This window comes from Haliaeetus albicilla, chromosome 3 (genome assembly GCF_947461875.1).
Source record: "Haliaeetus albicilla chromosome 3, bHalAlb1.1, whole genome shotgun sequence".
Classification (NCBI taxonomy): domain Eukaryota; kingdom Metazoa; phylum Chordata; class Aves; order Accipitriformes; family Accipitridae; genus Haliaeetus; species Haliaeetus albicilla.
In genome coordinates this window covers 6775450-6797995 of record NC_091485.1, presented here as the reverse complement: position 1 = coordinate 6797995, position 22546 = coordinate 6775450, and the positions used below count along the sequence as shown (strand labels likewise).

At 47.5% G+C, this 22546-nt stretch overlaps 1 protein-coding gene and 1 long non-coding RNA gene across 6 annotated transcripts; one reads left to right on the top strand and one right to left on the bottom strand.

The window, feature by feature from the left end:
* The first annotated feature begins 234 nt into the window (after positions 1 to 234).
* IRX4 (iroquois homeobox 4) lies at positions 235 to 10478 on the top strand. Of its 5 annotated transcripts, none has more exons than XM_069778767.1 (6): positions 235 to 1006; positions 5868 to 5933; positions 6828 to 7079; positions 7640 to 7746; positions 8713 to 9038; positions 9212 to 10478. In XM_069778767.1, the coding sequence occupies exons 2-6, from the start codon at positions 5889 to 5891 to the stop codon at positions 9973 to 9975; spliced, it is 1494 nt and encodes a 497-aa protein (XP_069634868.1). In that variant the 5' UTR covers positions 235 to 1006; positions 5868 to 5888; the 3' UTR covers positions 9976 to 10478. The 5 variants fall into 5 exon arrangements, with proteins under 5 accessions (XP_069634868.1, XP_069634865.1, XP_069634864.1 ...); XM_069778764.1 differs by having other exon boundaries at positions 5707 to 5933; XM_069778763.1 differs by having other exon boundaries at positions 236 to 1006; positions 5775 to 5933.
* Positions 3344 to 6863, bottom strand: LOC138684672 (uncharacterized). The gene is made up of 3 exons (XR_011323910.1): positions 6293 to 6863; positions 4798 to 4965; positions 3344 to 4277 (listed from the first exon to the last, which is right to left on the bottom strand). It is a non-coding gene; the product is annotated as an uncharacterized lncRNA (long non-coding RNA).
* Positions 10479 to 22546: the final 12068 nt, after the last annotated feature.

The following is a 22546-nucleotide window of genomic DNA, read 5'->3' as shown; positions in this document are numbered from 1 at the left end:
GACAGACGGACCGACGGACGGAGAGGAGAAGAGGGAGACAGCGTTGCTACCCCCCCCCCCCAACCCGAGGAAGCCCCCTGGGACTGCGTTGAGGGTGGGAAGCGACGGTCCCGGGGCAGCAGGGGGGGCTGCGAGAAAAGGGTCTCGGGTGGCCGGAGCCGCCACGCCACCCCCCCCCCTCACCCCTGTCGGGGGTCGCTGGGCCAAGCGACCCCCCGATAGCTCCTCTTTTTCCCGACTCCGGGGAGGGGGGGGGGTTAGCTGTGGACTAGAACTGAACCCGATGGGCGGACAGGTAGAGGTGGCCGTCTGGTGAAACGTAGGGTTTCGAGCCGGCGTCCCAAGCCACCTCCTCAAACGGGAGGGGAAAACAATAGACGGCGAGAGAGGCAAGGCAGAGAGTTGCTCTGTAAGTTTAAGCGCCTTCTCCTGTCGCGACAGGCGGAGATAAAGGCGAGTTTGGAGGCGCCGCGCACGTTCGGCAGCGCTGCGGCTGCCTTAAGAGCGCTCGCAAAGCCCGCGGATCATTAGGTTCAATGGAGGACGGCCGCGTCCTTCCCGAATCCATGCCGTTCTCACCGGCGCCGAGGCCAACCACGGGAGCGGCAGCGCTAATTTTACTAACCTGCTATTAATTATGGTGTCCCCCACGCCCCAGCCGGCGTTTATAAGCCGCGGGAGGGAGCGGTGCCGGCTGCTCGGGTTTTAAACCGGGGGAGGGGGGAAAAGTTGGTTTAGACGGAGCGCCGGGTTGGGAAAGGGTGAAAAGCGGTGGAGCTAATCGCCGGGAACGTCACTTTGGTACTAAAAGGGGGGGTTTAGAGAAGTGACCGTGGTGCCTGGGGACCCCCAGGGCTCCGCGTTCAGGTGCCGGCACGCTGAGACATGGCTGCGGTAGTTCTCCGCAGCTCCCTGCAAAGTCAGCCGGCGCAGGAGAGAGGAGAGAAACCCTGCCATGGCACTGCCGTCGCTCCGAGGTTTTAGCCGAAGCCTGGCGTGATCGCAGGTAAAAAAAAAAAAAAAAAAAAAAAAAAAAATTTTTTTTTTAAGCTTGTTTTGGTGGTGATGCTTGTGCGTGTGTGTCTGTCTCTCCCTACGGAAGAGCGGGGGGGGCGGTGGGGTTTATCCCCCCCCTTCCTTCGGAGCCTGCTTTAGCAGCAAAGGCAGCTGAAAACGAACTGCTGGAGGGAAGAGAAACTCTCTGTGATGAATCATTTGGCTTTGTGCAATCTTTACCTAGGACAGAGGGCAAATGTGTTTTAACATATGTGTTATTCCTTGGGAAGGGGGTGTGGATGTGGTATTCAGCGAGCGCTAAGGTAAGGCACCGAGTCAAACTTTCCGGATTTTAAGGCAAACTTTAAGGATTATGACCTTGCGAGTAGGAAAGTTTTATCTTGGCAGGGAAGTGTGCTCAAGCCGGCCGCTGCCAGAGAGCTCAAAGGCGGTGGCATCCCAATGCCCACCGGGCTGCGGCACTGGGGGCACAGGAGCTGCAAAGGGAAACCTTCCCCAACCTTGGCTTTGCTACTAAAAGCGTAGTTGCGATGCTCTGCACCGGGCAAGTCCAGGTGGATGTGTTGTAGGGTCCATCTAGGCACACAGCAGCCGCCCGGGTGGCAGCGTTTGCTTCTCTTGCGGAAAAGTTTTGCGTGCGTGTGGGTGGGTGGGTGCGTGGGTGTGCGAGCGCGTGTGCCGGCTCCAGTTCTTAAGTGTGAAAAGTTAATAAATCCAAAGAACGGAACGAGCATGTGAGGCCTTTCTGCTTTAATCTAAACTGTTCGCCAAGAGGATTGAAGACTTGCAAAATGAAAGCATTGAAACGGACAGCTTTGAACAACTGATTTTGCGGGCGGTGGTAATCGGAGCAAATTAATTAGCGGCGCCTTCTTATGCGACTGTTCTGTTTGTCATCGCAGCTCTACCGATCGCAAAGCCATCGCTTTAGGTTCGTGCGGGTCGGCAGCATCGGCTCGCTGTGCCTCGATTCAGAGGGCAGGAGATGCAATTACACCTCAGATTGGCTCGGGAAAAAGAATCGTATTTACTGTCGATAGCGAGTTTATGGGAGCTAATCTACTTGAAAATGTTGTAGGCTGCCCTCGGTTCCATGTCAGATCCCAAATGGGCAACGTGTAGAGCTTCACAGCGTTTGGCAGGCGGTGTCAAGGTTGCTTTAAATCTGTACCGTGAAAACAAAGCAAAGTCGACCGAAAGAGCTCGCTAAAGTCTGTTTAGCCCATAAGCAAATTCCGTCGCTGAAATATTTCCAGGAGTGGCAATAACCCCTCCAAAAGAGGAGGCGATGAAAATGCAGATAGTAAAAAGTGTAGCTGCATTAACTGCCTCTAGATCATGTCCCTGAAGACGTCCATCAAAGCGTTAGTCCTGAAGAGGTTCTCTGTTTTACCTGCTGTGGCCTGTTCCAGCATCACAGCGTTTCCTTCTCGGTTCCTGCTTTTTATGATAAAACTTGCAGGAACGTTGGCTCCAGGTTCTCGGAGAAGAAACCCATTAACCCTCGGAGACAGACGTGGTTGGGCTCTGGCTCTAAGATTGCTGCTCGTCTGGGGGTGCAGGCTGGTTCTTACAGGAGGAGAAGGAACTCTCCAGCCTTTCCTCTTGATCGCGATGGGTTTACTTGCTCCAACTTTGGGGAAAGTGCCGTGCGTTCCTCTTTCTCGAAAGCTGTTAACTGCTTTGTACAGGAAAGGGGCTTTGACAAGGATCAATTTTTATTGCACGGCAAAGACTCGCATTTTCCAAATGCTTAAGGATATAGCCCACAGCAGTAAGCGTCTTTGCTTGGATTTGAACAGTGTTACGTTGTTTATGTGCAAGAACCACAAAGGTTGTTTGAAATCATTGCGGGGCTTATTGCACGGTTGTGCGCTGGCACCAAAAATTCAAGATGAAATAGAATTGCGTTGAGTTTCTTATCAACAAAGGGCCATTATTTGTAGATTGTAAGTGAAGCCAGACATGAACGCTGGAGGAAGGTGTAATGTCAGCTTTTAGCGCTTAAGGTTATTAAGTTTGTTGTTGTTGTTTGGGGGTTTGGGGGTTGTTTGTTTGGGTTTGTTTTGGTTTGAGTGGTTCCCCCCCCCCCCCCCCCCCCAATGACTGCTTTCTAGGGAATACAGATTGGAGCTGGCACAAAGCTGACCGGGGGTAAAGTAGTAGAGCAGGCGAGCTGCAAAGAAAAATGTCAAATAATTATCATGATTAATACAGGAAAGTTCAGCGCGAAAATGGGCACCGGAGTATTTGCATGGTGCAGTGAAAGACAACTGTGATATATAAATAGACAAGGACTATAAATATTGAATTTCACCTTGTATTTTAAAGTTTAATAGACTCATCTAAATATCAAAACCTGTAGTGTTCTGTGGGCCACTGCGGAGTTGACATCTGCAGTATTACCAAAAGAGGGAAAGAAAAAAAAACCAAACCCCAACAAAACCCAACCACAACACCAGGACATCTCCCAAACTCCAGCCTGGAAAACTGGGAGGACTTCTCGGCGCAGTTCTCTAGCTCTCCCAGCTAATTATAGTGCTTTACACCGAGCCGCTCTTGAGATAAGTGCCACTGTTTTCTTCCCTAGCACCGTGGAGTTATACTCCAGGGCTTAAATAAACATCCCCCAGCGCAACCAGCGCAGGAGGCAGAGGGAGCAACACCAAACGCTGCGTGCAGACCTTTGTGTAAACACCGGGTGGCTTTTCTTTCCCAAACAATGCGATAGCCCGTCAGCACGTCGCAGAGAAGGAAGCTGCTCGTAAATAGTAGCTAAAAGTATCATTATATCCTGGCAGCACCGGGGGAGCAGGAGGAATAGAGGAGCGTTTCTGTAAAAGGAACCCAATGGCTAAGTTATTAATATTCCCAGAAAGAAGGAGGGTTATTAGCATTTCAGGTGAGGAAAGAAAAAGCACTTTCTTCCCCACCAAAAATCAATACAGAATTCAAACCCGATTATTAATGTCATTGGATTCCCTTTCTTTATACGTTTCTCCCGGCTACAGATACTGAGCTGTCAGGATAATTTGCATGTACCGTATCTGGTATCTCTTATTTGCAAACACTCTAAAACGCCATAAAACGCCGCTCGTCGTAGTCTAACTCAATCCGAGAACTAGTATTTTCATCTGTAAATTAAAGCAATTACGCAGCAGATATTATATTATGTGTACTGTGGTCTCCAGATAGTCATCAATCACCCTCAATCGAGCTGTCAGTGTGGGCAGATTCGTTTCTGGGAGGCAGTCTTCCAGCTGGGGAGAAGAAGAGAACATCATCATTAATTAGAGTGTGACCCTGGGGCTATTCACATGTCTGAACCCAGGAATCTCTCTGAGCAAGTCTGCACACCACGGGTGCAGCCTTCAAACTGCACCAGCAAGCCGAGCTTCAGCCTCGGAGCTGACTCCTCCGCTTCCTCGCCCCGACGGTAGCTGGTCGTCGGGGGCGGGGGGAGATGCTGGGGCTACCGGTCGCCCCAGCGACCGGTAGCCCCAGCATCTCCCCCCGCCCCCGACGACTGCTGCCTCCGAGAGTGAAGAAGAGGAGGGATGCTGTTTGGGGGGGCTATTCCCCCCCACCCCCCCCAGAGGATAGGGATGCTGATAGCAGAAGTGGGATGGAGACCAGACTCTTTCCCAAGCCCTCCTTCACTCGGGGGGGTCCCGTCCGTAGCCAAAAAGCTGTTTGCTCTTTGGGTGAGAAACACCACTTTGGGAGTTGCACACCCCCTCCTCTCCCTAATTCCTTACCCCCCCCCAACCCCGTTTTTACCCCCTCGGAGCACAGGCAGGCTGGATACGGCCCTCCGCCCCGCCAAAGGCTGGCTTTTCCAGCGGAGCTTTGCGATGGGATCCAAGTGGTTTTTAACGTGAAAAATCACGTCCTTTCACTCATTCCCCCGGCATACGCTTGTAGGGTTTTCTACCTGTAATCACACGTCTGGAATAAAAGCCGAAAAGAAAAGCAGGATTGCATGTCATGTGCTTTATTGTCAGCGTTAGCGCTAATTTTAACTGTTGATTAAATCTTAAATGAAGACTCAGTCGTGTGTCCCTTCATACGTCTTGTTTGTAATTGAGACTAATTATTACTGTGGGGTGGGAAGAAGCAGCTGCTCATTAATTAATTTCTAATTAAAAGTGCTTACCAGCCCTTCAGTGACGAAGGAGGGTGGGGGGAAAAAAAAAAAAATCTTAGCTGATACAACATTGATCCTTCAGATTAAAACCATTCATTTCCTCCCCTTCCCCGCAGAAAGAGCACAGAGATGTTGGAAGCAGGCGTAGCCGCTGCTGGAGAGCTTTCCAAACTTTCGCTCCTCTCAGGCAGGCTGAGAGGGATGCTGGGGGGTCTCTTTTCCACGCCGGGGGAAAGATTCCCGAAAAGAAAAGTTAAACTTACAGGCAGGTTAATTTGACTAGGTTTTGCGTGACGTCAGAGGCTCGGCTCTTTTAAAACAACGTGCTTCTGAACTGCTGTATTTGTATCACTTTTCTTTGCCCCCCCCCCCCCCCGATTTTTCCGTGGGTGCAAAGTATGTATTTCTGCCGTCACGTTTGCCAGCCTCGGAGCCCACACGTAACAATTTTTTTCTGTTTCCTAGCTGTAGAGGGGAAGGTGCTAAAATCACTATGCCTCTCTTTTTGTTGTTGTTGTTTTCTTCTTTTTTTTTTTCCTTAGGTTAAAGAAAGAAAGTTTAAGATTTCATGTAAATAAATTAAATGTGGTTTTCTGCTTCGTCCTATAAGCATCTAGGGACCTGTGGTTACCAATCAATTGGTACAATAGAGCAGAGCCAGGCTGCAATAGCGTGCAGATCAGACGTCTCGCCTTGTTTCTAGATAACTGGGAGCCTCTGTACCATGTCATATCCTCAGTTTGGCTACCCTTACTCCTCGGCACCCCAGGTAAGACTTTTTGCCTACCGACGTTAATTGATTGAATTTCAGTCCTTATTGATTACTTCCCTCCAGGGCTGAGAAGGGCAGCGAGCCTTTCTAGGAGGCGGGAGCGGCAAATCGGCCGCTCGCTCCGCATCTTTCCAAGATGCTCAAGTTCTATCATCTCCCGCACATATTTAAAAATGGGAAGGAAAACGCGGAATTTAGGGTGTTCGGGGGTGATAATGACGCGTGGGGAAGGATTGCAGAGATGAGGGAGGTGAGAAGGGGAGTTAGGCATCCCCCAGCCCCCACCCGCTCTCCCCCCCCCCTTTCCTCCCCCCCAGCGCTTTTTTCCCTCTTTCCCGATTAAATTCACAGTTTACCGATTAAACACGAAAGTACTGAGGTCCGGAGCGTAGAAACATAATGGGATATTCTCAACCAGCAGGTTAATAACAGATGCGTGCGTGGCTGCTACAAATCTGCAGTCAAAATAAATATGCATGAGTGATTTAGAAAAAAGGTTTAAAAACGCAGATGGGAAGCATTGTGCTGCAGGAGGAGAAAACCGGTGTAAACCCAATCTTGTGAGAACACACCAGAAAAGTTAGTTTTTAATTGCAAAGGGCTGGAGCAACGTATTACAGAGGATTAAACGCCCACAGTCACGGGGCGTTTGTTTGTGTTGTTGTGGGGTTTGGGGTTGGGTTTTTTTTTTTTAAAAAAAACTGATAAAATACTTGGACCTCTGCTTTTTTTTACCCCGATTGAAGTAAAATTGGGAAAGGGAAGGAGGGGGGCGACACCCCAAATCTGCGACCTGATTAAAAAAAAAAAAAAAGCCAAACTTAGTTACAGTTTGGGAAGTTGTGTGTGTGTCCCTCCCCATCACCCCCCCGCCTCTCTCTTTCCCTCCAGTTCCTAATGAGCACCAACTCCCTGACGACCTGCTGCGAGTCCAGCGGCCGGACTCTGGCCGAGACGGGGGCGGCCGCCTCGGCGCAGACCCCCGTCTATTGCCCGGTGTACGAGAGCCGTCTCCTCGCCACCGCCCGCCACGAACTCAACTCCGCCGCCGCTCTGGGGGTCTACGGTGGTCCCTACGCCGGTCCCCAGGGCTATGGAAACTACGTGACCTACGGCACCGAGGCTCCTGCCTTTTACTCCTTGGTAAGCGCCCGCCGGGGATGCTCCCGCTCCTTCCCGGACTCGCTCCCCCCCCCCCAACACTTCCCCGGGGTGGGGGGTGACCGGTCGGTGGGAGCTTCTTCCTCCTCCTCTTCCTCCTCCTCCTCCTTCCCGGCCCCCGCTCCAGCCCGGCGCGTCCAACCCGGCGGTCATTAAATATTCAAGCCCGGCGCGGTTCTCACGGTAACGCAATTAAAAGTCGCGCCTGACGAGGTGCCGGCCGGGCGGGTAGTATGGGGCGGCATAGAGCTCGGCTTGGCAAAAAAAAAATGATGCGCTCTTCCCAGCCAGCTTTTTTTTTTCCCTTTTTTTTTTTCCTTTTTTCCTTTTTTTTTTTTTTTTTTTTTTCCGGCACCGTAACACCGCGAGTTAATGTCTCTATTGATCTCGCTGGCCGCCCAGGGGCCTCCGGGAAAGGTCCGTCACCACCTCCCCCCCGACTCTCCCGGGGGGACGGGACACGGACACGGGACAGCGGGGCGGGGATGCCGGGCTCCCCCCGCGGCGGGGGCTGAGGGCGGCGGCGCGGTGTCTCTTTGCAGAACAGTTTGGAGGCGAAGGACGGGAGCGGCTCTGCGCATGCGGGCATCGCCCCCGCGGCTGCCTACTACCCTTACGATCACACCCTCAGCCAGTACCAGTATGACAGGTAAGCCCCCCCCCACCCCAAATTCCCCCCCCCCCCAACCATCCCCACCCCTTCCCACCCGCCCCGCTGCGCGGACCTGCCTCCTCGCTTCCCAGCATCTTCCTCCCGGTCCCACGGATGTCACCTCCCCTTCCCCACCGAAACGTGGTGTGTGTGTGTGTCCCACTCAGGCACACGGGGGGGGTCCTCTGCCCCCCCCCCACGCCCCCGGACGGGCGGGGTGGGGGGCTGTCCCTTTCCACGAGGGCGGTAATTAGTTTTTTTTTTTTCCTGCGCGGAGTCAGGCTCAGGAGCTTGGGCATCGCTGGTACGTTTATTAGTTTTAAACCAGCGCAAACCCACTTCCACACCGTTTACAAGCTCTGAGGCCCGTTGGGCGCCGCTGACCTTTCCTGGAGGATGCGCATTAAATATTCAGGCGCAGCCCGGTGTCATCTGCGTTCGGTTTCTACAATTTCAGGAACAAAAGGCTAGGAGAGATGACTAATAAAAGGAGGAAGAGGAAATATATGTCTATTAACAGTTACACCCTGGGGTCACCCAGATGTATTCTGTTTGGGGGGGGGGGGGGGGAGGGCTGCTTAAACAACAGGGCAGTGGGTTTTCTGCGCGTTTGCAAGCTGCTAGGATCTCCCCAAACGTTGACATTGACTTTGGGGGGGAATAAAGGCAGGCGCTTCCCACGGCACGGCGGGGATTTTGCATCGCCCGGTGCTGCTGCTCCTAGCTGAACCCTTCCTCCTTGCTTTCTTCCTCGGCCTGAATTCTGGAGGCAGGTCGCTCTCTTAAAGCTGAGCTGTCCTTGCCCAGTTTCCCCACACACACACACACACTCCCGGTCACGCCGGGGGGGCTGTCGCAAGACAAGCAGCCGGTGCCCTGGGATCCCACGTCGGGCAGGATGGCGAGGGTGGGGGTGAGGGTGCCGTGTTGTAACCGGGGGGGTGCGCTCCCCTGTACCCGCAGGTACGGTACGATGGACGGTGGGACGCGGAGGAAAAACGCCACCCGGGAGACCACCAGCACCCTGAAGGCCTGGCTGCAGGAGCACCGCAAGAACCCCTACCCCACCAAGGGCGAGAAGATCATGCTGGCCATCATCACCAAGATGACCCTGACCCAGGTCTCCACCTGGTTCGCCAACGCCCGCCGCCGGCTCAAGAAGGAGAACAAGATGACCTGGCCCCCCCGGAACAAGTGCTCGGATGAGAAGAGGCCCTACGAGGAAGAGGAGGAGGAGGAGGAGGAGGAGGCTTCGCGGGAAGAGGCGATGAAGAGCGGCAAAGCCGAGGGTACCCTGCTAAAAACAGGCACTTAGCGGTTCGGCGGGGGCTCGGCCCCCCCGGGGCGGGTCTCGCCCGTGGGGGCGGCCCGTGGGGGCAGGGCAGCCCCCCCGGGCAGTGACCGTCTGTCTTGTGTTTTGTTTTTTTTTTTTGCTGTCCCTTCCCCCGCTCCCACCCCGCAGAACCCACGGGCAAGGAGGAGAAGGAGCTGGAGCTCAGCGACCTGGAGGATTTGGACGCCGTCGAGTCGGAGAGCTCGGAGTGCGAGCTGAGGCGACCCTTCCCGCACCCTCTCCCCCACCCGCCTCGGGCCCCCGAGCCCCCCGCCAAGATGCCACCTGCCGGGGAGGAAGAAGAGGAAGAGGAGGAGGAGGAGGAGGAGGCGGCGGAGCGGGCGCGGAGCTGCTTGAAGCCGGCGGCGGGGGGAGAGTGCGGCCCCGAGGTGCTGGGAGCCCGGCAGCGCGGTTGCGAGTCGAAAATGTGCTTCCAGCCCGGGCAGCAGCTGCTGGAGGCGAAACCCAGGATTTGGTCCCTGGCTCACACGGCCACCTCCCTCAACCAGGCCGAGTATCCCTCCTGTATGCTGAAACGGCAGGGAGGGGGGTCGGCTCCCCCCGCCGCAGCCGCAGCAGCCGCCGCCGTCTCGTCCCCGGTGGGTGTCATCGATAGGCACCAGGATTCGCCGGTCACCAACCTCAGGAACTGGGTGGACGGGGTGTTTCACGACCCCCTGTTCAGGCACAGTACTTTGAACCAAGCCTTGAGCAACACGACAGTGTCCTGGGCTACCACCAAAGGAGCCGTGCTGGAAACGGGAGCCTTGGGACGGGCGGTGGGGAACGGTGCCAACGTGCTCAAGGGGCAACTCTCCAACCTGGCCCACCAGGACTCGAGCAAAGAGTTTCTGGCTTTTCCCAAATCAGGAAGCAAAATGTTTTGCTCCTAACGGGCGCGCCCGAGGGGCGAAGGACTTTCGAAACGCGTGGCGAAGAGTCAGCTACACTGAAAAGAGAGACTTGCGAGAGTTAAAACTTTTTCCTTTTTTTAAAAAAAAAAAACAAAACAAAAAAAACCCACCAAACAAAACCCCAACAGAAACGAGGATTTAAAGTTCAGTTCGCTCGGTTCAACGGACAGACTTTGCTCATTGCTGTTCTGAAGAATTTCTCCTGGCTGCGACTTTAAGGGATCAATGTCGTGAAAGTTATTTAATTCCATGTCCAAAAAGCACGTCCTATAGCGTAGACCTACTTAAAAAGTTTACATCCGAAAAGTTTACAAACGGGAAATTTTAAGTCAGATTTAATTTAAGGCATGCCGACATTAGTTATAAAGACTTTTCGAGAGTTTTTCCTCCTGATTTCCTTGTTAGCATATAATTCACAAACAGCACTTCTACTGAGTTTACACCTACTGCACAAATTTATCTTGACAAAAAAAAAAAGAGAATATGTTAAAAGCTATGTTCACTCCAATAAATTGTCTGTTTCAGAGGTAACATAAGTGGTGGCGTTTTACATTGTGAAAAAACCAGCCTTTAGTTTTCAAAATTCCTCTTCCCCCCCCCCCCCCCCCCCCAGCCCGGTCCCGGTAATTCCAAGGGCTGTCAACAGGCTGCCCTGGGATACTTGTTTGCTTTCCTCTTTTTACCGGCAGCCCCCCCCGGGCCAGGATGTGTTGGGGGGGGAGCATCGACCCCTCCACCCCCCCCTCAAGAGCTGCAGAAGGACGGGGGTCGTCCCCAAAAAGCGGGGGTCGGTCCCAAAGGGCCGGCTTCGGTGGCGACGTCGCCTCCGCCTTGCGCGGAGCAATTGATTCCCATGGAAAAATTGGATCTTTTAAAAGAAACGTTTTAGCTTTCCGGCTTCTCTGCCAGGATGGAGAAATCGCTGATCCTCCATGAATATTTCAGCACTTCAGGACAGATGCTTTACCGTTTTGACATTAAATAGAGTGCAGCCAACAAAAAAGAGAGAGGGAGAAAGAGAGAGGGAGAACGAGCGCTCTCGACGTGTGATCCTGGAGCGCTCGCAGCCAATTTACCACTTAGAGAACAGGCGTTTAAAAGATTTCCTTCCCTTCCCGGCAACGGGAACAAACTTTACAGATCTCCGGACCGGGAGAGAGAGGAGAGGGAGAACTGCTGGAAGAGAAACTGCGAGGCAAAACCAGACCCAGGCTTACCCAGCCCGGCCTAAACCCCGAAAAGCGCCCGAAGGACCGAGCTGACAGCTGACAAGCAGAAGAGCTTTTTTTGCCTCCCACCTTCCTCACCCATCCCACCCCTGCGGTTCTCCCCCCTCCCCAAATAAATAAGAATAAAATGCGCGTGTGTACACATATATATATATATATTTACAAAGGATAAACGCAACCGAGACAGCACCCAGCCACAAAAATAGAACGTACTCCAGCCCGCAAAGTTTCTAGCGAGACCTGTTAGTGCAAGGACTGAATAAAGGAATCCGGGTGCGGAGATCAGATCAAGCCCTTCCCCTCTCTGCGAGCAGCCGTAATTGGATTGTATCCAGTCATATTCCCTGTCATTGTATTGACTTTCGCTCTCTTGGATGATATTATCGAGATCACTGAACCCCTCTGCTGATCTGGCTGTCAAAAGGCTCAGACAGGAGCCCCCGGCCTGGAAAACGTGCATCAGCCAAGATAATTTGAAGTGAAATTTTCATTTTGACAGTAAACCCCTCAATTTCTAAAGGCTCTGCACCCGGAGAGCTCGGTGGCAGGGGGAGGCTTTACAGAAAGCCCACGTCTTAAACTGAAAAGGGCAAAAGAACTCGAATTAGTTGTAATAGATAAAAGGGCAAAAATAAAGAGTCAAGGGTACTTGACAGTAATAGCGAAAGTGGAGTCTCCGGGGAGCCGCGATCTCAGCTAAAGGCTGGGCCGGCAGGAATTTTAATGCAGCCGGGGCGGCCGGCGAGCTTTGCCTCTGAAACCCTTTAGACAAAGCAAATTATTTTCAGCCAAACTAAGGAGGTGGGGAGGAAGGAGGCGAGAAAGAGGGAAGGGAGGAAAGGCGAGTGTTTGGGCTGCCCTCAAACCACTGAGGATGGAGAAGCGCGGGGGGGGGGAACCCCGCTGCCTGCCACCATGGTCATTTTAAAGCCGGGAGGGTTGGGGTTTTTTTTGCTGAGCAGCCAAAAATCTCCTTCAGCCTTAAAAGTGCCCTGACTGCTGGGGAGGGCAGGCGTTTCACAGGTTCCCCCGCCCGCAGCCGGCATAAATCACGACCGGCCGGGATTTGGTCTGCTCGTCCTTTGGGAGGCATATCCCGCCCCCCCCCCGGGACTTAAAATGAAGGTGATAACACTGTGGGCAAAACACAGGCGCTCTGAAATAGCAGAAGCCGAAAGAAAAGCGGACCGAACCTTTCTCCCTTCATTTGCGCGTCACTGGCGTTTTATAAAACAAGTTTGAGTAAGTTTACGTCTGTTGTACAACAAGCCCGGATCCCTGCGGAGGACGGGCCGGGTGTTAGAGCTGGTGGGTATGTGTGTGTCTGTATGCCCTCACACCCACCAGAACATCACCGATCCTGAGGTGAGACTGTAGAAATTATGGGGGAGGGAAAATAGTTTCTTGCTTTGGCACACGAACCTTATCTCTAGATCAGCCGTCAAATGCAGTCGCCTTTCAAAAGGCTTGTGTGGTGGGTTTGTTTTGTTGTTTGGTTTTTTTTTTTAAAGTCTGAACAAAAGAGTGTGAGAAATTAATTTTGCCATTTGATTCAATAGCACAGATCAAAGATCAGGTTCGGCTGCTTTAGAGGAGGCTACGGGGCTGAAAGGGGAAGCCGTGCAGCTCCTATGGCTGTACAAAGCAGAAATATAAAAGGCAGACTGAGAAAGAAAGAGAGGAGGGGAAAAAATCATAGAGAAACGGCTTGAAACTGAGAGACTCTAAATCATTCAGCCATGGCAAATTCAAACACACAAAGGAGGGGATGCTAAATTAACAGTGCTTTTTACATAGAGCCCAAATAAAACTGTAATCAGCGACGCGTTACTTTTCATTAAGCGAGTTTGACAGCAGCATATTCAGCCTCGACAAGGGAACAGGAGCGAAGAAATATACGGCTCTCCCAGCCCGAGTCATAAGATAATTCCTTAAGCTCCATTAACAACTCTTAGCCGCAGGAAATGGGCTCCCTGAAAACATCTCCAAATCTAAAAGCTTTATCGACCTCTCAAACCTCTGCTGATGGTTCTATTTTTTTAAAAAAACTTAGAGGCGAGACGTCCAGCAAGGTAATAGACTTTGACACAACACCTTCTTAACTAGAGAGAGAGAAGCAGGGAAAACGAGACCTTAAATGATATTTAAAAGGCAGCCAATTAAGATTTAAAATGATTGTCTCCTGAGATTATGCATGCGATTTATGTCATCTACTTTTTTTCCCAGGCATGCATGCAAAATTGCAATAGGGCATATTGCCTGTTCCTTGAATAATAATAATAATAATGATAATAGAAGAAACAGTAGCAATTAGCAATCTGTAACTATCTCACATAATGGTAAATGCTAATTTAGGAAAGGGCTGGCGTTTAGGTAACCCGATTATAGAGCACCTTGCAACAGCCAGCTTATTTATAGGTGCCTAATTAAAAGACAGACGAAACGATACGCACATTTTCTATTAATGTTTAGGAGCACATTTCTTTTTATCTTGAGTGCATATTTGACTATTAAAGTTGCGTAATCGGCTCATAGTCACAGAACGCAGTGTAGCAGCTCCTTCCCATCAGCTACATGAAGAGAGGCGTCCAAGAAGACTTTGTCTTGGCAAGACCTTGAACATTACATATTTTAAAGATATAACGGTTGAGAAGGAGACTCTGACTTACTACAGTCTTTTGGATACACATTTTCCCTTTAAATCTGACCTTCAAATAATATGAAGGCTTGAGAGTGCGAAAGTGTATCCAGTCAAATGCCAAGGAAAGAGTTAATGCTCACATTGTACTAGTTCATGCAGAAATTCTGGAAAATACAAGAAAAGATTATAACTCGCTGATATTGTGAGGGATCAGAAACTGTTTCAATGAGTGTGATTCGTAGATGAATGGGGAGGAAAAGGATCAGTCAAACACCAGTGTGTTTTGGCCAAAGTGTTTAGGTCCCCCCTTAGATGAAGTTAGTACTGGCAACAAAGTGATGAGCTTGGGTCTGAGTCCCGTGTCTCTTGAGGTTTGTGCCTGTAAGTTTGTACCTAAAAGAGTGAAGAATGGAAGGATGTTAATGGTCAAATTATATATTTTTATTTGCCTGATTAAAAAAAAAGGTAATCATTGTGATTCCCCTTAAAGAGGAAGCTGTTTCTAATGGAATAGCTAATGGCCAAAACACGGGTCCTGAAAGTGTGACATCTGGCATGTTTTAACTCACATTTACTGTCAAAGAGGCTGTGAGGTGCTTAGGACTCGTGGGAAGGGTTCTCTTCACACTCCTTGTGAAATGGCATCACTGCAGAAAATAATTCCAGATTTGTAGGCCGCCCAAAAAGCAGTTTTAATATACGCACCAACTACATAGGTCTGGGGTCAGTTTAATACACAAGCCGTCAGTCTCCCGTGCCGTATGACTATATAGCGAAATCTCAGTTTGGCTCAGAACTTTATGACACATTTAACATAACCTGAAGAACCAAGGGAACAGGAAACACTTGGGAGCAATTCAAAAGCAAAAGGCGATATTCGCTTCCCAGTGTCCCCTCACCCCATTGAGAAATGGGACTGGGTTCAGGGAGGAAAGAAAGAGGCCTCCGCTCGACCCAGAGAGAGTGCATATATTCAAGCCCCGCTGGTATCTCGCTTTCCAAAGTGGGGAACGTGGTCCAGGCATGAGAACTGCAATTGACCTACTTAGGATGCTCAAGAGCTATTTCTTGTCCATCCCAGTTTAAGGAGAGCATGAAAATGAAGGAAATATCTTGAAGGAAAGTGTTCTCTTAATGTTCTTTTTTTCCTGACACAAATACATGAAAAAATTCTTTTTCTCGTTGATTTGGCTAGACAAAAATGAGGGCATACAAATCTTTTTCTTCTCAGTTTTACATCTATTTCCTTTGTCCAAATCAGCATGTCATTATTTAAATTCTGAAATGGATGGATTTCAGTTGCAGTTGGTGGATATTTTGTCAGTGGTTTCCATGGGATCATAATCAGGCCATTTTTCAAAGAATACCTCAGAAATCCTTTCTGAAATACTGCCAAGGATGACGGCGGTGATGAAATGGAACCAAGGAAACACTTCCCTCCAACATTATTTCTTTGATTTATATGACTCTTACGGAATGTCAAAAATCAAACAATTAAAAAAAAATTGTACTTGAGGTCTCATTAAATACTTTCCTCCATGTATTCTATTGTGAAACAGGATTCAAACACTTGCTAGAAAATAAAACAAAGCTGAATAACCAACGCTTTAGCTATGTCCTTATGATGGGAGATGTGCTATGTCAAAGGCTGATGACTTCTAAAGCTTTGTCCTCTGTCGTGGTACGCACTGATACTGGGCTTGTAATAATCTGACAAGTTATTCAGAGTAAGTTCTGTCGTCCTCAATGTGAAGGTGCCCAGTTACCTAGCTGGTTCACTATATTAGTATTTTTGCCAGGGAGAAAATTATTGGAACGGTAGGATAGTGTCCAAGCAATGAGCTGAAGGGGAACACTTCCAGGGTAGGAGAAGCGGCCATGAAATGGGTAAAGGGCAGAGTGCTTGGGAATCCTTTGTGTGCGGCATTCTTCTTCCTTCCTTCCCGCAAACGGGAAAAATGACCAGCCAGGCTCATACAGAAGGTATATAAACCACAGCATAACGTTTTTCCTTCTGGCCTGGTTAGGTTACAGCACAGAAAGAAGAGTGCTGTATGTGAAAGTGATGTCATGTAAGTCAGCCCTGATGACATCAGTTGTTGGTAGCCATGTGAATAGAATGCTTTGATTTTGAGGCTTCATGCCATCAGGTTGCCCTCTTTCTGAACATACCATCGTCTTCTCACTGACCTGGTGACACAAACAGCTGATGGCATATTAAGCAGAGAAGGTAGAAGCTGGGAGCTGTTGCTGTAAGTAAAGGTGACAGATAACTTTTAGTCTAATGTCACACCTGCGATCAAGTACAGATAACATTATTTTTGGGGGGTCTTATTTGCCACAAAGTCTGGCGTACGCAATTTACTTCTTTGGTTACAGCCTTCACAGAGAAACAAGTGACAACCTGCTCACTTAAAGGAGCAATCTCATACTCTTACAGGTAAAAGTAAACCAGATCTGAACCAGCCTGGACAGTTTTGTAGTTAGTTTACCACAGGTTTGACCTACACTAGCTGAAATAAACAATAACTAAAAAAGTAAGGTATCCGTGTTGATTTTACTGGTGAAGTAAGGTGGGAAAGTCCCACCATGTCAGAAGACTCACTAGAGAAAAAAGAGCAGGGGATGGGAGGCTTTTGTGAAAGGAATTGGAGCTTTTTATTAAGTCCATGCATCGACCCGCTACTGATTTCTGCCTTTCTTTACACCAGATTTAGTCAACTCTAACTCAGACTAACTTCGTTAGAGCTTCTCCACATTTATGATACTATAACATACTTGTGCATGAAGCTGACTTGGGAAAACCCTCTGCTGACACAGTTCCTGCATGTAAACCTGGGGGTTAGCAACACTCACGAAGTACATGAAGGAATCTCATGCTATGTAACTGGTTTAGATTAAGGATTTTAGTCACGTAAATGGAATGCTTTACTGAAGCAGGCCAGTTCAAGTTATGTTACTTCTGTATTAAATTGAAGCAAATGGAATCAACAAAGGTGGAGGCCAAAAGTCCGATTCCCAAACTTCTTGCCAGGTTTACCTTCAAACATTTCCACTAAGTGTCTCTCCTCTGACAGCAATGCAGGAGAGAGAAACATCAAGAGTTTTCTCTTCATCTTCCCATCTGGAGGAATGTAAAGCCTCTGTTGGTTGACAGATCTGTGAAGGAAAGGACATTTGCTCTTCTCTCATCTGCTGCCACACAACCTAGTCCCTAAAATGTCTTCAGATATAACTATTGCCTTGCTATCCACGAATCCTTGCTGCTACTCTTCCTTTGCCTGAATTTTTCTTTTCTGGGAGAAGTGAAGAAAGAGAGAGGAAAATCAGGTAGGAAGAAATGTCCTTCACTTGAACCAGGAGTCACAGATGCAAGCTCATGCCTATCACTATGGACGGGAGGCATTGTCAGTACTGGGCTGAATTCTGCAATTTAGAGCAACCGTGTAATACAAAGGTATTCCCGGAAACAGCCACAACACCTCCATTCTACACGTTTCATAAAATAAAACTTTGCCAAGATCCAAAAGTAAGACTTTTTAATTAAAATGAAGGACCTGAAGAACCCAAATTATAATGCACTACAAAAAAACCCCCAATTTTGCAAGTTGACTGAAGAGTAAGGAACTTATCACAAGAAAATGCTGAGGTGATTCTGCGAAATGAGCCTTGTTCCATAGTAAAAGCAAAACAAAAGGACAGGAACACCAAATCCTCATCCCAAATTATGTATGAACAAGATGCACAAACCAAGTCCGAATTTTCCCCTGATAAATGATGTCCCACCTTTTCCTGTTGTGAATCTCTGTTACTAAAAACAAAAGGTGAAAAGCAAGCAAGCAAACGAACAAGGCAGAAACTGAGTTATATATCAAGAAAGGCTGGGAGAATGGGATTACACACATATAGTATGAGTAGGATGAAAACAAACATGATAAACAAGTAATGCTGCAGTCTCTTGAAATATGGCCATCAGTGCTTCCTGCAAACACCAAATTCCTGCTTTTGGAAAGGCTTTAATTAGCTATGCAAAGACAATTCCCATGCCATCCTTCTCCAATTAATAACAACCAAACAAATAAGCTTGACATGGTATGTGCACAGCGGTACCATAGAACTAATTTATAGCTGCCACTAATTCAAAACTCTAGCTCCTTAATCCTGAAGAGCATCAGTGGGCCAACTATATCACTGAAAGCGCCCAGGTTTTAATCCAGGCAAACTGTATTATAATATCAGCCTGGAAACCTTGAGTTACAATGCGTGGGGAAATCAGTCTATTTACTTACTGTCCTCTCTGATCAGGCTTGTTTGGGCTGAATTTGAGGCCGGTGCTCTGCCTTTCAGAGCTGATCTCCCAGCTGACTATAGCTAAGCCAATGTCCCAACCCATCACAAACAAATACCCCAAGCTCTTCACAACCTAACTTCAGGCTTGGACCTTGAAGACTGGAGAGCCTTGGTACTCCTGAGTGTGAGGGACCCACGGGGAGGGGACAACATGGTGTGTCTTGAAGTTTTCTCAGTGCCAGTCTCAGGACCGTTAGAGAAGGGATGCGGTCCGTTCTTGGTCAGCTGTGAGCAACTGCTGACATCCTTCTCTCTCTAATCCCAATGGTAGGGCAGATAGTGACAAAGCAGATCGGGGATGCTTTATTTTGTTAGATAGTGGTGAAATGCAATGTTCTGTTCACTAAGAGCACATTCCCAAATTTGATACAAAGCCAGCTGAGCACAGGAGGGGATTCTGCAGACCAAGAAAGAACAGCAGCTTGTCGTTTCCCTGTGAGCGGCTGCCGTGTGAGGCTATCTGTATGGGAGAGCAGCAGAGGTACACTTGAAGGATTCTCACAAAGAAGACAGCTGCAGAGATTCCCCTTTTGGGCATACCTCGTTTCAGCTGGTATGCCCCTGGGGTTGATATTTTTAAGCAGTTGGGACTCTAGATGGCGAGGAGAATGTGATGGGAAGTATCGTTACAAGACCTTGATTGCTGCTGTCACAGAGGTAGCTGACTGGTAGACAGATAGCACTACAAATAGGACAACGTTAAGAAAAGGATGTAAGGAAGTGTTTTATTTTCATTCCATTGCTTTTAACTACTATAAATTCTGCAGACACTGAGACAAGGTTCTCAGCCTCCATCTTGACTTATCCTGATTAATGCTCTGCCAGAAGGAAGCAATATATTAATTGTTTGTGATCTGGAAAAGGATAAGTCCCTGACTTTGCATATGTTACCAGAACTCAGTCAGATAATGCTGTCTTAAAGGCAGGCTTTGGCACAGCTCTCGCCAGTGAGGTTTCCTGAACTAAAGAAGGATGTGTGGCCATGATTATTGCATCCAGCTTCAAATAAAGGATACCTCCTTCTTCAAAGCTGGAGCAAAGAGGCTGAATCCACTCCACATGCAGATTCACGCGTGGGATAAAAATGGAAGGTACTTTAGTGTAGCACACCCCATGTCACCAAATCTTTTTGTGGAAACGGTAAGCCCATTAGAGCCATAATTTAAGAAATAGAGACTGAATACGCTCAGTGACTGCACTCTGCACAGAGACAGTAAATGCTTTTAATCAGTAACACATTTTCTAACAGCTTCGGCAATGAGAGGTTGCCACATGTTTGGGGGGTTTGGATTAAAGGCTAGGCAGTTCTCTGAGAAAAGGAGTTAATCGCTTTTGACCAATTTGCTACCTTCACTTTACAGCTGTATCTGCAGCACATTTCCCTGTACGCTGCTGATGCACTGTGAAATGGTTAAGCAGGTCCTTTACCCTTCTAGATCTTGGCCCTTGCATAAATAATACTGTGGAAAAACCTTTTTTCAGACTAGACTAGGGCATCCCTTCCCTCCTTTGTTCCTCTGCAAGGTCCTGAAGCTTCCGAGTCAAGAAACTGGCAATGATGCAAACCGTATCTATACGAAATGTGCTTAAAACCCCAGAAGTTCAATATTTTGTTCCTCTTGAATGCCGACTTCTCCCATCTGTTGTTCCTGCCCACCAGATCTTGGCCCTGCCCTTTTGAAGAGCATAGGAAGAAGTAAGGATCACAGAAGCTGCTCTCTCTCAAAACTGTGGCCCAGCACACATGTCATTTGCTTTAAATAGCTTGGGAACTGAACTTGCCTAATGTGTGCACACACGAATGCCAGTCATGATCTATATTGTTCGGTGCAGTTTGCCAATATTAAGACTAAAGGCTAGGAAAGAGGTGAGCTAGTAATTCAGGGTGGGATTGCTGTGCACTAAGAAAGTTGCATGATAAATCATGCACAGAACTTTATATAACCTTATCTAGTTTAAGCAATATCAATTTCTTGATTACCACTACTATTTCTATTGGTTATATGACGAAAAAACCACTTGCATAGTCTCAGATATTTGCATGTACATACCGCTGTAAGCAGAAACAGAGGTGTTTCCACCTGACATACTAAAGGTTCTGAAATTTTTTCTCATTCTTTTAATATAAATATTTGAGCTTGGTCCCTAACACGTTGGCAAAAACTAAATGAATATCAACTAGTTAAGCTGCACATTTTAGCTGTGATAAAATTCAGTACATTATTTCATTTATTTTTAATAAATTTAAGTGTGGCATAAGTTAAAAACTATCTGTATACTTTAATACATATGGACAGACACATACATTTACAAAGCTTGCTTAAGTAGTCTTCTCATTTTCTTTCAAAGTCCCCAAAGGATTCAAATGACATATGGCAAGAATTCTTTTAAGGTAATCATATAAGAAAAACTAAGCAGATGGAATAACATGACTGTTGACTATAAGATGAAAGGTCCCCAGTGAGTCTGTTGTGAACACCCAGTCCATACTGAAATGGGCTTTTATTCTTTCTAATCTGTTTTCTCAATTTTGTACAAGAAGTGTGCTTTCCATATTAAAGTAAATGTGAAGTATGTGCACTGTGAGTGATAAGATTATTGGTTTTGAAAACAGAGTTAGAGTAAAAATTCCTACTTCCAAGTTTAGGATCAGGTATTTTAAAATAATAATTATTTTTCTATTAGCAACTCTCAAAAGTTATAAATGGAATACAATTTGTATTCAGTCATAATAGTCCCACCTAAGGCAAAGACACCAGCTACTTCAACTGAAAGTTGAGGCTCTCACTTTTCACAGTTGACGCACTTGCTTCCTTTTTTAGATTTCTTTGAGGATATAAAACAATAAAAAAGCAGATGGGCTTTTATGCTGCCATTTCTAGTCATTTTTCATTCTTTACTGCTCATGTTTTAATAATTAGCACAATTTAGATGTAGCGATGTTTTTAATGCCTCCAGGAAAGAGAGTATTTACACTAAAAAAGTTTTAGATAGTTTAATTATAATGCAAATAATCAAGAAACCATTAAAAATTCACATAATTTTCACAGAAAAGCAATTTTACGGTGGACCAGTAATACCAGCAGTTCCACTATTATAATGTAAGGGATTGATAATGCGACACTGTGACCAAAATTGTTAAAGATCATTTACTCCTTAGACATTCTCACGCGTATAAGTGATTCAGAGTTAGCCTATTTGTCACAACAAGTTTGATTTTCAAAACTGGCCTCTCAGTAATTGCCTGCAGTTTTACTAGGAGTTTTGCCCTGCAACAACCCCCCCACGATGGTGCAGCCATCGGTAGTCAGACTACCATTTCAATTCTACAGAACAATAATCCTCATTAAAAGACTTCTTTGAATCCTGGCCCATCCTTTTACAAATACAGCCTGAGAAGCTGGAGTACAGCAGTCTGTGAATCCAAGGAACGTCAACATCCAGAGAAATTCAGGCTTTATAGAAATTAGTTGGATCCTTATATACTGTTGACTTTCCATTACATGTTGTTGGTATTTGACAGTTACACACTGTACATAATTAATTTAGTTCTTTCCCCCATAATGTACATGACCTGATTGTAATTTGCCCAAATTAGATCATTTTTCATAATTATTCATCATATCATTTATGTGAACAAATGTCAGACTACGGTTTGTCTACAAATGCAGAGCTGCATCTTCTGCTATGTATGACTGACCATGTAAATCAACTCTCCCACCCCTTCTCTCGATACCCTTAGCTCTATAAACGTGAGCAAAGCCAAAAAATATTTCTAAGGCTTTGAAATTTTAAGGGAAAGCAGAGAGCACTTTAAGCAGAAAAAGGCAGCAGGCAGAGGAAATTTAGGACAGCTTATGCTTTTCCTGTCATTATTTGCAAAACTTTCCTTTTTCAAAGGATTCTGCTTGATTACACCCGCAGACAGCAGATTAACAAATAGTTTGGTTTCTCTCGGACACATTGAAGTCAATGGAAGCACATGATTTTAAGCATTTCAAAAATCTCGGGCTGCTTTGCAGTAACTAAAATGGCAAGGTAAGTGTCTCATCCTAAGCCAAAGAAGTATGTGGCTTTATTGCCTATCTTAGATTCTTATTTTTAAAAATTCAGCTTTTTCATTGTGCCTCACAGAGAATTTGTTCCTGCATAATAAGAGTGGGAAACCCAACCGCAGATGAGTGAAAAAATAAGGTGTTTCACCTAATCAGCTTGAACTCCCTCTATAACCAGTGGAAAGAGCTGCTTCCTATGGCAAGTCCTCTGACCTCCAACATCCGTGATGGGTTAGAGGAATCCCACTCAGGGTCTTGCTGTGAATTTAGGCAAG